Source organism: Myiozetetes cayanensis, unplaced genomic scaffold, assembly GCF_022539395.1.
Source record: "Myiozetetes cayanensis isolate MyiCay16 unplaced genomic scaffold, myiCay2020 scf20-37, whole genome shotgun sequence".
Taxonomy (NCBI): domain Eukaryota; kingdom Metazoa; phylum Chordata; class Aves; order Passeriformes; family Tyrannidae; genus Myiozetetes; species Myiozetetes cayanensis.
In genome coordinates, this window is record NW_026087412.1 from 5,923,786 (window position 1) to 5,942,119 (window position 18,334).

General features: G+C 40.7%; 1 protein-coding gene across 8 annotated transcripts in view; it reads left to right on the top strand.

The window, feature by feature from the left end:
• The window catches only part of PDGFA (platelet derived growth factor subunit A), a 35,369-nt gene extending 17,369 nt beyond the window's left edge, over nt 1-18,000 (top strand). Inside the window, exons 5-8 of one of the 8 annotated variants that reach the window (XM_050317443.1) lie at nt 1,549-1,675; nt 3,337-3,419; nt 4,373-4,486; nt 4,596-7,842. In XM_050317443.1, the coding sequence (XP_050173400.1) occupies nt 1,549-1,675; nt 3,337-3,392 (183 nt within the window). In that variant the 3' untranslated portion in view covers nt 3,393-3,419; nt 4,373-4,486; nt 4,596-7,842. Of the gene's footprint in view, nt 1-1,548; nt 1,676-3,336; nt 3,420-4,372; nt 4,487-4,595; nt 7,843-9,563 lie in introns of those variants that run through there. The other 7 variants (XM_050317439.1, XM_050317440.1, XM_050317441.1 and 4 more) reach the window with 7 other exon arrangements.
• The last annotated feature ends 334 nt before the right edge of the window (nt 18,001-18,334 follow it).

The following is an 18,334-nucleotide window of genomic DNA, read 5'->3' on the forward strand; positions in this document are numbered from 1 at the left end:
TCAGAGGTCCTTGATAGTTGCGTCCACAGAGCCAGAAGAGCATTTCTGGGAGCTGGGAATGTGATGGGTTTTTCCAGCCACCACTCTCATTTTGTGACACTGTTCCAATTTTGGAAGGGCAAGGGAATGATTTTCATAGTGTGAAGGTTGATTTGGAGCATTAAATCCCCATCAAACACACAAGGAAACCATGACTGGGAGAGTCTAGTGTAAGTGTGGATGCTTTATTTGGTAGTAACAGGAGCTTTTGGCTGGACCAGCCTTTATGGCTTTGTCACGTAACTTTTGTAGACACAACCAACCTCTCCTGTACCTTCTTCTCCCTCTTATTTATGCATCCATGGGATATGTAGTCTTCCTGTTTGCTGGGACAGCCACATTGCAGTGCCCTTTTGTCAAAGGATAAATGGGACTGAGAAGCCATCATTTTGTTTCAGTGATTTCCATTTCAAGCAATTGATTATCACTTAATCTGCAGTGTTTAACATAATTGAAAATGACACATTGGACCCCTTACAAACTCTCTAGGACTCTCTTTGCCCATGTAATGCCATATTCCCTTGCATGGCCATGACCATCACACCCACCACACTTAGCACAAGTCAGTGCCCAGCATCCCACAAGCAGTTTCAGCACCCCAGAACATGAGAGTTCCTGCCCTCTGTGCCATTCCTCCTCTCCTGGCTTCCAGCCTGCTGTTCAGGATGTCCTCAGGTTTGGCATCCCCCCAACCAGTGTCTTTCTGTTCTGCATAATGGTTCCCTTCAGATGAGAGACCTGTGTGTAGTCAGAGCTGCTCCAGCAGCATGCTCCTTCCTCCAACCTCATCTTGCCCTCCAGGCTTTTTTGTTGTAAGGATGCCATAAATGGAGCAGTGCTCTTGGAAAGACTGGAAAGGAATAGTGTACCTGCCAGCTATCCACAGTAAGGCCAAAGGCTGTATCCAGTTTGCAAGTGGTAGTTCCCTTAGACCTAAGAACTATTCACGGGAGCTCTTGTAAACAAGTCCCAGGTTATTGCAGGAAGTGAGAAGGAGTGGGATTGCTGCTTTCTGAGGTGATGCTCAGATCCTGGTTGTGTAGAGTTGAGCACTTTACATTCAGAAGGCTCAGAGACACCAATTTGTAAATAATGAAGTGAATTACAAACCAGTCTAATACCTTCACTGTCAGCCTTTAACAACATGTACAGAAGATTGTGCTAAAAGTGGCAGTTTACAAGAACAACCACTGATTTGAATCCGTATGGAAGTTTATTGTGATATGTGTGAAAACCTGAGTTGCTTAAAACTTCAAACCGAAATGAATGGGAAATTGTTTTATCTCTTGGGGGAAAAGAAAATGGTTTCAAACTGCTGAACTTGAGTAAACAAATAGTATGTGCAATAAATAGTTACACGATGCACAATTAAGATAAAGGATGATTAGTGTGCTAACGTTTTGTATGGGTTTGGCTACATTAAAAACAGAGCTATATAGTTATCTGTCTTCAGTTCTGAACTATAACCATGTTAATGTGTCTCAGTACGTACCTCATCGTATTTTATAGGTGGCAAAAGTGGAATATGTTAGAAAAAAGCCAAAATTAAAAGAAGTTCTGGTGAGATTAGAAGAGCATATGGAATGCACCTGTACATCATCAAATACTAATTCAGATTATAGAGAAGAAGAAACTGGTATGTTTTCCTTTTATTTTTGCATTAATGCTGATTTCATATGGACCTTATTTTTATATTAGTAAAGAATGCAAAGCAAGTGTTGCTTCCAGTAAACTCAGTAGAGAAGCTCCCAGCTACTTCTCCCTGTGTTGAGGATGCAAAATTAGGGGCAGTTTGTGCTATGTAAGGAGTTTGCTTTTCAGGTTTAAAGTGTATCAATTCTCACTAGGTTAGCCTTTAAATAAATGTAAATGCTCAGTAGTATTCAGGTCTTGCTTCACTAAGTTAAAGGTTGTCATGTTGCAGCTTATTGGTGAGCTCTGTTGCCTGATTTCTTTAGGCTTTGTGGAGACAGGGCTAAGGCTGAGATTTACGTGACCTTGGGGAAAATATTAATGAAGTTAATGTAAAGCACTTCAGAATAAATTCAGTATTCAAGGGTAAGGAGTTAGTTTTGTATCAACATTACCCATTCCTGTTGGTTTTCTAGGTACGTGTGGTCAAGAATTTGTCAGTTTGTCACGTTAAACCTAAATTTGCCTTATCAAGACAACATTTAAGTTACAATGGGGAAAGATTCTTGGGGAAAATACTTTCAATCTGGCTTTCATAAAATCATTCTAAATTGATCTAAAATCATAACCTAAAATCTTATCTCACAATCTTCTTACTGGTGTGCAATCCATGCAGAGCTTGACACACACATTAAGGAACCCCCACTACAATAGAAAGGACATCTCCCTTTCTCCTGATACTGATTGAAGGTGAACTCAAAAGTTTGTTTTGCACCTCTGCAGGAAATTTAAGGGTGCAGTAGACCCAGCCCAAAATTAAGAGTCAGTGAAGAGCAGGTAAATACAGGAGGAAAGCTGCCCAGAGGTGATGGATTTTGTAGGTGGCTGGGTGAGGAAGGGCTTTCTGTACTGGCTCCCTCCAGCATGGAGATGTGAACCTGGTCCAAGCAAATGTAAACTTCAGTTGCTATGAACAGAGCAGAAGAGTTAGAATTTGTATAAAAGCAAAGTTAGACCTCTGCTGTGATTTTATTGGACATCAATTTATAATCTGAGCTGAGTGTTTAGGTGGAACTATGTGGAGTTATGAGTAGATAAAGCCACATTTAAAGTGGTTGTTCTTAATGTCTGTATGGTTTGATATATTTTCTGTGTCTTCTATTTGGAAAAAAAAAGTTTCATTTGATCAGTTCCACTGTTCCAAATTGTCTTTAATCGCCAAAGAGTAAGCAGTTAAGATTTTAAGATGAAAATTTTTCTTTCTGATATGTGTTAAAAAAATGGGGTAGAATTGTCATGGAAAATATATAGATTTCTAGGATTTAATTACTGATAGGAACAAAACTTTCACCAGCAAGTGGATGGTGAGCTGAAAATAGCTTAACTCCAGAGCTGAAAGCAAATGTTGAGTACTGCATGGTAACAGTAATTATAGCTGGATCTTGGAAATGACGTATGCAATGCCAACCTCGTTTATTATTTCTTTACTTTTGTATAATTACTTTGTAAACGGAATGTCAAATCAGACCTTATAAAGTTATTACTTTAATGCAAAGGATAATGAGATTTCTTTGAAATGTAAACGGTTTGAGTATTTGTTACTTCAGTGTTCAACGAAATGCATTACCTTAGGGCTTTTTACCAGCCCTGCCCTTATGTTAACAGGAAGGCCTAGGGAATCAGGTAAAAAACGGAAACGAAAAAAGTTAAAACCAACATAAAACCTACTGGAACTATTTGATATTCAGGTAGGACCTATATGCTGAACACCCTAATAGCACAAGTACTGGAAAACTTAATCAAATACCATCACTTCAACTTAATCACTGTTCAAAATCTTGACACTTGCTACCTCAAGGCTGCAAAGAGATTAGATTTGATTGGCTTTGATAATTCTACCTGCTGGTATTTTCCCTTTAAGCTCCACATCACCATCAGCATCTTACATTCTTTAGCTACTTCCTTTTCTTGCCTTTTTCGTTTCTTTTTTATTGGAGGGTGCTAATACTTCAGCTTCTGAAATCTCAAGTTCCATTGCCTCTGCTTGTGTTTCATTATTATTGATTTCTGAGGTCAAAGCATCCCATAATAATGCATGAATGAATTACCAGGTTACAAATTGTTGTGTTCCCAGTCCTTGGCTGTAAAACATTGAGTGTACATACAGCAAATACTGTTACATGTGTGGCCATCAAACCCACGTTCTGTCATGAACTGGGATTGATTGTTCATGCATCTGATAATCTGCCTACCTGGCAAGGAAGATGCTGTTATTTACACCAGAAAATTAAGACTTTTTTTTTTTTGGTCTGTTCAGTCTCAGTAGGATGATGACAGTCAGTCATCAAAATTCATGAGGTTTTCAGTGTAGTGAAAAACTAACACCCTCTCAGTGCAAAAATGACTGAAATCCTTTGGCCAGCATATTAGCAGTGTATGATGATGGCGATACACATTCCAAATTAAATGTGGAATTTCCCTTTTCTAAATGACTTGAAAGGATGTAAACTGCAGCACTTGCAACTGATTCTAGTATTTGGAGTGGGAATGATTTGGATTTTTCAGTGTATGTGCCTAACGCCTGGATGATGGTGAATTTAATTTCAAGCCCCTGTTTTTGCACATGAACTCCCAATGGCAGTTTTTCGTTTATACTGATGTATCGTTGCTAAAAAGTGCTAAACTGGATATCCTGTTTCAGATTAACAGGTATTTATTGGGAGTAGTATGATAGAAGCAAAGATTTTCTAAAATTCAACTTTAAAAGTGAGCATGTAGACTCAATCAAAACAGCATTTAGAACTTCTTGTCCCAGGTTAGTGACTCTTCATGCAGAACAGTTTTTTTTTTTCAAGTCATCTACTTCGAGGACAGGACATTTGATTCTAATCATAGAGTTATTGTATCTTTTTTCTCTCCTACAGATGTAAGGTGAAAATAAGCTAGAAAAAAAACTTCTCTCTGGGACATGGATGTACATGGTTTGTTACATTCCTGAACCTACTATGTATGGTGCTTATTGACTGTATACTTTATTTGTTCTCCTGTGTGAAAAAACTGGCTCAAAAGAACACTTAATGAGAACAAAGAGACAATGTACATTTGTTTAATGTGACATCAAAGCAAGTATTGTAGCACTCTGTGAAACAATAGGAAGCTTCCCTGTCCAAAAAAAGAAAAAAAAAAAATGAAAGAAAGAAAAACAGAAAAGAAAAAAAGACAGTTGAATGAATGGAGGATACCAAAAGTACTCAAAAACATGACAAAAATCTAAGTGAATAGTGGATTTCTGTCAGAGCAGTCAACGGTGCTTTACGTCAAGAAATGTGCCTGCGTTCTTGATGAAGATGGATGGACACTGGTGGACTTCAGGCACAAAAAAAGCAGGAATGTATGAAATGATCAAATGCCACGCAAACACTATAGAACAATACATCCTTGCTTGGTGGTGTTTTAAAAGTCTATACAAAAAAAACCTTCTGGGGAGCCTTAAGTGGAATTTTTTTTTTTTTTTTTTTTTTTTACACCATAAAGTGATTATTAAGTTTTCTTTTTACTCTTTGCCTAGCTTTTTATTATCTCTCGGACTACATTTGCCAATAACACATATAAAAGACTGGTATAACAATAAGCAGAACACAAAACATTATGGTATTTCTCCTAGTGGGATGCAAACTAATGAGATGTATTAAAATAAAAATGGTATACCTATGCATAATTTTCTAGACGTTTCTTGGTTTATGTTCCCCAAACTCCCCCGTAATTTAAAGCATTACATAAAAGAAAAAAAAGAGAAAAAAAAAAAAAGAGATGTGCGTAAACAAATCATAGGCTATCCATGCAAAAATCTTTTTTTTTTTTTTCCTTTAAGACTTATGCCAGTTGCCTACTAGTGATATTGTGTTAGCAATTGTCATTCTTATCAGTATACAGATACTTTTATTTCACATGTTGGAGCTGTGTGAAATGTACAAATTCTTGTATTTGCATTGTATAATGTCATGGTGGCATGGGAACTACCTTGCTGCAAATATTTGAACAAAACCTAAAATTCTTTATTTTTGGTAAAATGTTATGCTTTATGTGTATTCAACAGAAATATGTGTTTTTGTAAAGGTGAAGTTTGTATTTTTATCTAAAAATTAACAGTTTTATATACCTGAGAAAGCCTGCTATGTTTTCTTGAACCAAAAAAAAAAAAAAAAAAAAAGAAAAAAAAAAAAAAAAGCATTTTGTGGTCATATTTTTGTAGTAGAATAGCCCAAATAACATCAAAATCTATTTTAACTATAGCAGGGCAGATAAAATACTCTGGCAGCAGCTCCTGTTTTTTCAAAGTGCCAAAGGATTAAATGTTCAGTTCCCCTTGGATTGCAGTGGGAGCCACATGGCTAAATCCTTCTGTATTGCTTTGGAAATTTAGGGCTGTGCCAGATATGACATGGCTACTCACTTGGCCAAAATCACTGCCCCACCCCAGTAGTTTGGATTATGTACCCTTTGTTTTATTTGGATTATCACATTGGATATGTAAAATGAACTACTGGATTCTTTTATTGTGAAACATCTGCAAAGAGATGAAAGAGTTTTCTTAGTTTGGAACAACAAAAAAGTTTGTCTTGAAGACAGTTTTTCCACTCAAAAATATATTCAAATGTGAATGAACTGCAGAACCGTAAAACAACAAAAGAGAGCAAGATTTTTAACCTTTCCACTTCTCTAAATATAGTTCAAACATTCCCCTCCTGTTCCTGTAGCTATGTCGAATTTCAACCAAACAAAGCAATGTTAGCTAACAGGCATTATTGGCTTCAGATGCTAATGCAGAGATAGAGTTAGTCACCGTTCTATTTTGTGATCATTTTCCCAGTGTATTTGTTGAGCACCAAAACTGGAAATACATTTAACTAAGATTGTCTGTGCTTGTTTTCCACTAAGTGTACTGTTCACAATGTTATGCACATGAATGTATGTGTCTGCGTTTAAAAAAGTGTATAAAATGTAATTTATATATTTATGTTTCAGTGGGATGCCAATAATGTTGCTCCGTTCCTTTTTTGTCTAAAAGATATCTAATGAAAAAAGAAAAAAAAACCAACAAACATATATCCATTAAAATCATGTAAATGAAAAGCATTATGTGACCCACTCAGACACTGTGCAGGTGATGAAAGGATGTCAAAGTCACTTAAGTGGAATAATTTGAAAAACAACTCTCTGAGAGTCCTGTGGTTGCACTGGCATAAGAAGGCTGTGTTGGGATCTGTGGGCCAGCTCCCCTGGAGTGACTCCACGGAGCATCCTGGAGCTCTGCTCATTTACATCACGAGGGAGTCTGGCCTTAGAGTAAAGTCTTGCAAACAAAGCCAGCCGAGGGGCACGTGTTTTGTTGGTGCCAGCAAATAAATGTGTTATGCCAAATTCAGCAAACCAGGGGAGAATGAAGACTGAATGGAGTCCTTTCCAGTAGTCGTTTGTTTGAGACTTGTGGTCTCGAGTTAATTTTGTTACGGGGAATGAAACGCACACGAGTCTCTGTTCTCAAGCACAGTGTTCACACAGCATGTGACAGAAAACACAAAAATCTCAGGGCTATATTCTCAGCTACTATAAAAATTGGCAAATGTTTCTGACTTCAGCTGCCCCTAAGCTAATTTACATCAGATGAGGATCCAGTCCGTGCTTTTATAAATTACGAGGAGTAGTGTCACGACATGAGCACCACTTCCTGTAGTCCAGCTGAGATCTTACCCGCCACCCTACCCGACGTTGCAGGCTGTGGGGTTAGTCCTTCAGAGTGGCAGATACGACCAGAAGGAAGAGTAACGTTTAAGGTTGTGACACGGGAGACGTTAATTCAAAGTTAAGTTGGACATTTCAAGGGCCATATCCTCAGCTGGTGTAAATCACCCATCACTCCATTGCCTGCAATGGAGCTGTACCAGCTTACACCACTTGAGGGGCTGGTCCCTCATTCTTGCTCATCCCTTCCACTCCTTGGTCCCGCAGGGATCCCAGGTTGTCGTGTACGGTTAATGTAATCCTGTGTTCTCTAATACTTAAGCACAATAAGTGAATATAAGAATGAGTGTCAGACTTAACTTTGAATGTCCAAGCTCTGAAATGGTTTGTTTCACCATTGTGGCTGTAAATTAAACAGTTCTCTGTGCATTTGTGGATGCCGTGTCCTATCTTCTTCTGCTGTCTGCTGGAGGTGGACTCCCTCTGCACTTGTAATGTGCTGCATTTGGAGTGTTGCAGGGAAGGGTGTGAGCAGTTGGAGCCATGAGGTATCTGACAGCTCTGTTATTTGTGGGGTGGGGGGCTAGTAGGGGGCTTAATGGAGTTGAGGATGATAGTTGTCATATAAGTCGTGCTTCCATGCAATGCTGTAACACCTTGTTGGTTTTGTCCTTCCACATTGTAGGTAGTGATTTGGGGATAAAATGTATTTCTGTTTCACATTGTGCAGCCACTTCCTCTGTCCAGAGATTCAGAACTTGTTGATCTGATTATATTGTTTTTTGAGGTCTTGTCTGAACAGAAAATACATAGAGAGAGGACTGCCCCAAACCAATCTCAGTTGTTAAAATATGGTGCATGATCACTGATTCTCCAGTCAATGCATTATGTTTAATTCTGTGCTTCATCTTTCCAGACCTTGCAGCAATTGCTTTTGTTGAGTGAAATCAGTGATCACTTCTAGTTTTCTTTCCTTTTTTCCTCTCCTCTGCCCTCCCTGGCATCTGCTTTATTAGACAGTGCACAGTAACTACAGGCAGTTGCTCCCCTCCAGCCCTGGAGGTTCCTAGGCAGCTCCACCACTTTCCCTCTGGGCTTAGGTATTTTAATCTGCTTGGAACACCATCTGTGGGTCTCCTCCCTCCAATGGGCTTCAGCATTCCAGCTGTGAGGTTCTCTTGCCAGTCCTTCTCAGGTCCATGTTGCCTTTCTGTGGTCTCTTTTCCAGTTATTCTCTGCCTGACTTTCCCATCCCTCTGTTTCTGTCTCTCAAATTATTTTCCCTTCCTAAGATGCGTCTCATCTCTCTTTTCTCCTGCCTGACAGAACAGCCTTTGATCTGTTTGTCCCCAGATCAAATGCCTTATCTGTGTGCCCCGAGATCCTACATCCCAAACCAGCAGGCCCATAACTGACCACTCCCCCACATGAAAGATGCTGTTGTGTAGACGTGTGTTTGTGGAGAGAAAAACATTCAGCTTTGCATTTGGAAAAACACCCATTACTGAAGACTCAGCTAAAACTCTGTCCAATCCCAGCAACAGTGTGACTCTGGAATAATGGCAATGAAGCTATACCAGAGATCTGACAGTTTAATTAGGATCAGTTGGCCCCATTTATGATGTAATTTAAAAGTTTTGAATTTTATTTTGACGTTTCAAAGCTACCTCAGATTTGCATGCTCTTATTTTACTGTAAAGTGAAGGAAATCATGTTTGTAGGCCCCTTCCATAGCTTTGAAAAGCTTACTGTGAATAGTTATCTGACCCTGCCTTGGGCTGGAAATCACGGTTGCTTTAAAGCAGACACCATGTGAGGTTTTCAATGAAATAATTTTCTTGGTGTTTCTAATACACAGCTTCCAGTACTAGCAGATCTCAGGTAAACTCATAAGAATCCCACTTAAATTTCCTTTAATATCAGGTAACAGAGAAAAGCCTATCAGTGCTGCATTCCTCAAAGATCACCCTATGTTTTGTATTTATTATTCAATTTAATTACTGTCTGTGTTCCCACATTTTAATAGCAAGGCATTATTCTGTGTCTGAGCTTTTCTGTGCTGCTCTTTGCTGTAGCATCTCTGCAGCACAGCCTTGAGCTGGTTTGTATTCATCTCTCTGAAATAAAGAACTATTGTTATCCCATTTTAGGCGAGACCGAGGCATGGAGAAAAGACTGTGCAAGGTCATACAGCAAAGCTGTGGCAGAACCAGGGATAGGACTCAGATCTGAGTGCTCATCCAGTGCCCTAAATCACACGACCATCTTCCCTTTCCAAGAATGAATCCTTGCACCCTTAGAGCTAAATACTGAAAAGATTGAGGGTAAGTCATTTTGCCTAATTACTGTGCATCGGATACATGATCAAAAGCCACTGCCATATCGTCAGAGAACGTAGTGACTGATGAAAATCCATCTTTCTGCCCATGCAATTAAGCAGCCTTTTATCCTATCATGAGCTAGTCATTTCCTTCTTCTCAAAGGAGTCAGCCTTTCGTGACTTACAGTGAAAATTATGCACATAGAACAAGACTCAGATTTTATGGGAATTTACAAAAATTCAGTAGACAATTTTTATTCCTTCCTTTTATGGTGTGGGTAACATTTCCTAAGGGAACTGTTTTTATCACGGGCCCAATCTTAAATTTTTTTTCCCAGACCTTAACGTGGAAAAGCACTTTAGGAGATGGCCTCTGTTTGCTCTTCAAACTAAGCATGCTCCTAGCTTTGGACAAACATCCCACTGACCTCAGGCAAATGGAGCAGAGTTGATGCTTTCTTATTTTTAAGTAGGGTGTGCCTTCCTGACACAGGCTCCCAGCTGTGGGTTGGGGGTCTTCATGCTCACAGAGAGTTGACATATGTTGTAAGAAACCTTAAAGATGAAGTACCCAGAGTAGAACATACAACTAGGAAGACAGCTGGGAGAGTTCCACTCTCTTCTGCTCCCATGGAAGCTGCCATTTTGAACTACATACTTGTTCTTTTTGGGGAAAATACTTTCTTGGCATGGGGTGGATTCAGGACTGCAGTCACTAATGCCAGGGAGCCCACTTAAGGTTATCTGTTTGGGTACCTCAGAGAATATAATTTGAAAACTCACAGTTGTACCTGATAACAGACAAATCTGAGATGGGAAAACATTAATGGGAGCAAATTCCAGGTGAAATTTGGCAACTTTAGTTTAGGAAAAAGAATTAATGAAAAGGTAGAATAAACAAGATCAAAAGCTCAGTCATTCTTTTTGCAGTTGTGGTGTGTCACCTGTCCCTTTAGTCACTCTAAATATTTACTGCATCAGGCTGAAGTATGTGCTGAAGTAGCTCAGAATCACTACAACATGTAAAAAGTTACTGCTGGTTCTTGTTGAACTGCTGCCTATTATCATGGCATATGACTGTGAGGTGGGGCCTGCAATCAGAGCTGTAAATCAAAGAACAAGTCATAGGTTAGGTTCTGTTTTCCTTAGATATTGTCTCTAAGTTTGTTTTCTCTATGTTAGTCTCGAGTGACGTTTGGTGAGCTTTCCAAATAGGTTTAAAGTCACGAATACCTAGTTCCCAACCTGAAAGTAAGGAAGTGCTAACTCTTGGTGTTGTTCATAATCAATAGATGAAATTCTGGACATGTTCTAGTGGTAGAATTTCTGTCACTAAAAGTTTCAGTGTCGCATTTTTCCGCTGTTAACTTCTTCTTTAGAGGGGAATGCAGTCACTGTTATATTTGACTCAATAGCAGGCCATCAAATCTGACTTGGTTTGAGTTTTGAGTAACTCAGAATTTCCATTTGGACCGATGCTTGTGCATGCTAGTTGTCTTCCAGGAACTTAGATAAAAATACACGAGGACAGACTCACTTGTGTGCTTCAAAAGAAAAGAAATTCACATATGAAGGCTGGAGTGGTCCCTCAAACCAGAAAATAAGAAGCCGAATTTGTAACAAGTGTTACATGCTCATCTTCAGATCAGACTTAGTTTTTTGGCCTCTATATACTGTCTTTGATCTTGCAAAATGAAGACAACTGGTTTAACTGTCCATCTTTGAAACTGAGGGTGGCTGATAAGATCAGGGATGCAAAAAGCAAAAGCACCCAGTGATGCAGTTAAGCTCTTAGTGCTTGAAATCCCGTGGGGATTTTGAAAACTTACTGATTCTGGAAAGCAATCACAAATAAATAGAAGAAAAGCATTTTAAACACTACTGAAAATCCCACCCTGGATTATTTGCCAGGTGAAAAAAGAATCCAAAAAAGAGACTACTTATAATGATCGTTCAGTGACAAAGTAGATATTCATGGAGAGTGCTCATGCTTAAATCTCTCGGCAGTTAATTATCATCTTTACAGACCATAATACTGAAATACTTCACTTATCATCAATACATCAGGGCTTGGATGAACTTTGAGACGCATGAAAATGAGACACTCCTTAGGCTTATGGTAGCTCTGTGTTCTAGTAACTGATCAACCCATTACATAATTGGTCAGATCACTAACTTGCATAAATAGATAGAACTCCATTGACTTCACTGGAGGTGACAGTTACCTGAGAATTGACCCGAAACTCTTGCCACAAAGCAGATAATGGTTTCATATTTTGCTGTTTAGTGTTGTAAAAATAGAATCATTTCCTGGAGGAGTTAAAACAAGAAAGTAGGGAAAAGCAATTTCCCACAGAGACTCATCCACACTGGAATTCACCAAAGTCCCCGGATGTGAACATGTGCTTTTAGAAAACAAAAACAGCAACTTTGTTTAGGGAAGCCTCTGACCTGTCAAAAATGCAGAGCATTTCTTACTAGACTTTTCCTTGGCAATTAGCGGGTAGAATTACTCATAGAAATTGTTTTGTTTGCTCACAAGGGGAGAAGTAAGACATAAATTCAAGATAGCTCCCATTTGACCACAAGAAAAAAGACTGTTCACAGAGGGCCTGTGGGTGAAGTGCTGAGCGGCCTCAGCTCCCTTTGGGGATGAACTCAAATTTTTAGACCTCAGTGAAGTATGAAGAGCCCCTCCACACTTGCTGGGCATCCCTAGCTGTAATTTTTTCAGCAGTTTAAGGGATTTGGCATCCAATTTTAATTCGTTCTTATGTGACTTTCAGGAAACTTTTGTTGCCTTCAGAATGTCTCTATTCCAAAGAGAGACTGATTTCAACCCAGTGATGTGACCATACCTTCCATCTCTAGGTAGCAGCACTCAAACCTTAGATTTGTTTATTGTTGTTTGGGGTGCTTCCCAGCAGTGACCTTTCAAGTGCCCCATTCACTGCTGGAGCAGCCTGGCTGTTCAGGTGGGGAGTTCTCTTCACTCCATTATCTTTTCCTTAGCACTTTGGCTTTAGATGTGTTTTCTGTATAAAGGTGGTGCTGGTTTAAACTGAAGACCAGGGAAGTTTCAAGTGGCCAGATTTTGTGCTGTGGGCCCTGTTCTGCTGCTGCTGGGTCTCTTTCCCAGCTGTGTCAGCTGTGTGAGGCCAGAGGAGGAGAGAGAGATGCTCCAGCACTTCGAGGAAGTGGGCTGAGGGCTCTATGCTCACACACTCGGAACTGAAGACATTTCTTGGTCCAAACTTGTATCCATTTGTTGTGAAGAGGCTGCTGGCCCATCCAAAATGGTTAGGCTATGCCTGCATGGCTGATGGGGTTTTGGGACCTTGCAGCTGGGGTTAGCAAGTGCAAATGTTTCCCATTAGCTCCCTGCATACCCTGCGTTGTGATTCATCAAGAGAGACAGTGGAAAGCTGAACTTGAGACATGAGATGTTTCTTTGAAGTTACTCGTGGTTAAAGTTAGGCATGACCTGAGCTGGCTTCCTAAGCTGAGCCCCTGAAGAGCCCACTGAGTCTCTTCCTCCCATGCATAGACCGGAGTGGTGCTGTTTCAGAAGGATCTGAAACCTTTCAGTAAACCATTTTGTAGTAACAAGGGAAAACTTTAACTATTCAGTGGCTTCCTACCAGCAAGCTCAGCTACACTAGAGAGCCCATAGCAATGCTTGCCCTCTCTGGGCCTCTTAAGGTATATTCCTGCCTTATTTTCTGTAGCATGTTCCTTTTTTTAAGTGAGAAAACTATCTTAAAATGGGACCTTAAAAAGGTGGGAAATTAAGTAGATCATATCATCTTGATTCCTTTATCTCACTTAATTAAGGAGAAGTTTGCCCATAGTGATCTGGTATTTCCTAAAACAAGCATACATGAAGAACACTTTGAGGAACTTCAAAAGAATTTTCAGGCTAGATCAGGAAAAGATAAAACCAGAAGTGGAAACTTCTAATACACTTTATGGCTCATTACTTACAGGAAGTACATTGTTACATAGGATACTAATGAATTCTGCAGGATGAGGTTTCCAAAAGAAAAATAAAATGGCACCTTCTCTATCTTAGAGGAAAGGTCTGAGAGCTTTTGCAATTATGACAGATATGCAGTGGATATGTATGGTCATATCACCTGGATGGAGTCTATCTCTGGGAAAAGGCTATTTAGAGTTTCAAGTGTGTACACTATTGAATTTCTGCAGCAACTTCCTGGTCTAGCTGTTAAAAGTGATAAAGGGAATGGTAAAAGTCTATGTTGTTTTCAGTTGCTCTGTTCTACACCCCAGAGGGCAGAAGTGCTGCCCTGTGTATGGCTGGCAGTGAGCAGGGTGGCAGGAACACAAACTTGGGTGACTAAGGGTGAACGTGTAAAGTTGATGCTGATGTTCCCAATCAGGTAGTGAGGCCAGCAAAATGGACACTCAGATTTTCCAGTGACACTTGTCTGGAAAATTATTATTTGGCAGAGCCTTAATTAACTGAAATGGACAGGTAATTGTAAAATCCTGATTTTGGAATCCCCAGCTACTGGGTTTACTGTTAGTGAGTTAATGCTGCTCAGAGGTGTTGTGGTATGGGAATATTTAACATTTGTAAAGCACACAGAAATCCTAAGGACAGCAGGTAACAGTTTTCTACTGTCTGAAGAGCTCCGTGGTGTAAGGAGGCCCCTCGATGGTGCCTCGAGAGCTGGGGGGTTGTGCCCCAGGCTCAGCTCATGGTTTCAAGTCCAGACGTGCTGTCCCCAGGTCAGCAGCACCTGGAGCTGGGTGCACCTCTGTCACATGCAGTTATTGCACACATGCTGGTTACCTTGTGTTCTCCACCACGGGGGATGTGTCCACCTGCCAGCTCCTGTATTTCACTCAGGTTGTAAGGATAGCTTTGCTTTATGTATGAACATATTTTAGGTGGCAGAGCATTTCCATCAGGACTGAAGCACATGGGCAGTGAAGCTTGAACATTTTTTCCCTGTGTGCAGGCAAGATATTTAAATATGGGGTTAGTTGCTCTTTGTATCTTCAGGGCCCCAGATACTTCTAAACATGTGGTCACTGGAAGGCTGTCTTGCTAAAAATCCAGAGGCCTTTGCCCTTGTGAAAGTTTCTACTCTTGCTTGAAAAGTGAGATTTGGACTCCTGAGTCTCAGAGATGCTTTTGCAAGTGTTGTATCTGTCTTTCTGCTTTTCTATAAATCAGCTTGCTTGGCCTGAACTGGATGTTTAAATAATAAACAGCTGAAGGACAGTCTGATCACTTCTTTCTGAGCGTTTCCCATGGGGAGCGCTTGGGGTCACATGGCATCTGCTCTGACCTTAAGGACCTGCTTTCTGGAGGCTTTTTTACGATGCTGACAAACCTCACATTTTAACTAGCTGTTAAATAAGCCGGTCAGTGGTAACTATTCAGGATAGGGATTAGAAGAGTATTCTTGCTAGGATACAAGATGGCTCTGTCCATGTGCTGGCCAGGGATGAAGGGCTGGAAAACTGTGTGGTGGAAGAGACTATTAATGTGATTTTCCACAACTTTCCTTGCAGCTGCATTTTTGAGAGGAGAGAGAGAGATGGCTAGGCTTGCAGTAACATGTTGTGCCGTCATAAATGCTACAGCCACCATCTGTTTCCAGCCCACGACTTGAAAGAAAACTGAGCAGTAATCTCATAATTCACATGAGCATTTTACACTTCTGAACCCTTCCCAACCTTTGTCTAATAATGAGGGGAGTGCATGGTGCTAAGTTTTATTTTTTTTCCTGCACTTATTAGTGTTTATTTTTATGTGTCTTTCTCTTTTGTTGTTTCTGTTTTTTTTTTTTCATAAAAAAAATTTCACTGGGAGGAAAATCAGACCAGTTCCATGGACAAAAGAAACATAATGAGGGCAAAATCCCAGTTTCATTGATCTTGCTGACAGAATTCTCCAGGAGTAGGTGTATTTAATATTCCTCACTGTGTCTGCCTTATTTACTTGTTGATTAAAGGAAAGACAGTAGAAAGTGAAGAGGCAGGTTGCTGAACTGCCCTTTCCCTGCAGAAACAGAACTGCTAGAATAGCTGGACATGCGCATTTTTAAAACCAAGCCGTCAGAGAGGATGGTAATGGTGGGTTGGATTTTAATGAAAACAAATTCTTCTGCTAATCTTTGCTTGGGGCTGGCCCTCCACAGGATTAAGGATACCACCTGCTGTGCCAAAGACATGCTCAGGTTCGAGGCTGCTGGTGGGTGGGAAGAACACAAACATCTGAGAGCGACTCTGGTGAGGGATCACAGTCTGTCCTGTTGTAGTGCCCTCAGGGAAGCCAAAGAGTTGAGATCATTTAGTTGATGGAAATACTGCTCCCCTCCAGCCTGCAAAGCAAGGATAGCATCATTAAGGATTTCTGTTTGGCTGTTCTGCAAAACCAAGGGCTGCTGTTTCTCTAGGCCTCCTCTCGTCTTTGGATCCGGTTTGCTCACCTCCTCCAACCACAGCCGGACCGGCTGAATGAACTCCTGCTCTCCTCTGGCCTTAGGAACAATGGCTTTCATCATCCCCACCAGACTGCAGAGCACTTTAAGGATGAAAGGGCTTCTCATTTCATATATCTCACTGCTGCTAGAACTATAAATCATCAATGGACTGAATTTATAGCCAACTGCTACTGCAAGCGAGTGAAATTTATTTTGTGTTGTCATATGTATGGTCCAACTGTCCAAGAAGTTGCCAAACAAAGAACTGAGCTGCTGATGGGCAACCCACTCAATCTATTCTCATTTTATTTAAAAATAATAAATAACTATCAATCAAAGGAACTTATTTTGACATGTGCTACCTGTTGGGTGATCCTCAGTATCTTTGGGATGTGTCCATAAATGGAAGAAAACTGCCAGCTGTTGCCAGGTCCAGCAGATATTACATGGATTTCCACCAAGAAAATCACTGGGGTTGAGAGCAGATTAAGGACTTTCTCTTTTTTTAACACTACTTGCTGTTCTGAGAGTGTTTGGCCAGGTAGCAAGTGTGCACAGAGGTCACATCCAGCCACGCTGACCTCTGCTTGAATCAATGACAAATCTGCATTGACCTGTATACAGCAGTGGTCCTTCTTCTGCCTCACAGTTTGATGACAGGTGGATTTTTGGTGGATTTCTGGGATCTGGAAAGCTGGCCTGTGTCTATCTTGGTGCCTTGTGATGGTGACGAGCTAAAAAGGAGATAGTAGAAACTCTTCAAGCTGCTGGGGTCTGAATCACATATTTCTGTATGATTTTCTTACAGAGCGAACAAGCCTGAAAGGTCATTTTTGTGTTTTACCCAGGCCCATTAATTACAGCTGGGGGTGTTGGGAGCTGCCTTTCCCCTCCTTGCTCCTGCTGTCCTGCCCAATTCAATCCCTGCAGCCTCCCAGCCCCTTGTCTGCGGTTTATGGCCACATCTGGAGTGTCTCCCTGCACACGTGCTGGTAGGAGCCTCCTCCCTGCCAGCACACACATTGTGGCTTTTTGGTGTCCGTGGGGTTCTAGGCATCTTTCCCAACACTTGTTTTTGCCTGAGAGGGAAAGAGAGAAGGGGCACGGGAAGGGCAGTGGCAGAGAAGGCCTCTGACATGAAATTCCCAGGAACAGGATTTGCACATTTTATGACCGTTCAGATGGAAATGCAATGGAGCTGAATTATTCCTCCTTAATCCTGCTTTCTCACTTTTCTCCCAGCAGCCTCTTCCCCTCCAGTTTAGGTAATACAGAAGCTTATAAACAAATCCCCCCGCGTGAAAAATAGCAAAGCCCGGGGGGAAAAAAAAGGACCTGGGTTAGGGCTGTGATGGATAGACAGGTGGAAGGCAGGCACCAGAAGGGAGGATGAATGGTAAAAGCCTTTGATGGAAACACTAAAGAGCTATTGAAAATCCAAGGGGTAGGGGGAGGGAGGAGAAAGAATAGCAGGAGGAGGGAAAGCAAGGGAGCCGTGCCCCCGTCCCCCCGCCCTCTTTCTCAGGATGTTGAAAGTATTTGTCCTTCGTTACAAAATGATTGAACTGCCGCCAGGCCAGGCCACCCTTCCAGCCATTGCACTGGGAAACTGGCACTTCTGAAAGCCTCGTCGCCTCTCAAATTTTATAGCTTTCCCTTTTTTTTGTGGGAGTTTTTGTGTTGTGCTATTTGCAGGATTGTTTTCAGATTTGCCGCATATCAAAGAAACTATATTTTGTTGCTCTGACAAACACAGAATCCAGGTAATGAAAAGAAGAATTAAAAAATAAAGGCCCATTTTTATCAGAACACCCAGCTGTCTGCCTTTCATTGAGTCCAAATTTCATACATTTGGTATTCACTCTGTGAATTTGGTTTACCTCTAGTGCTTTTTGTAGGAGGAATTTCATGCTGTAAATAAAGCTTCTACTTTACTAATGTCTCGATTTGCACAAAAGTGATGCCTATTCTTCATAGTCAGAGTAGTGAGTATGATCTTGTGTCATAATTAAAATAGTTTTTGCATCAGGCACACATAGACAACAGTGGAAAAAAATAATAATTTCCATTTTCAGAACGGTCCCTGAAGTTCTGCGATGTCTTTATCCTGCAGGATCTACAGATGGGAAGAACTATTGAAGAT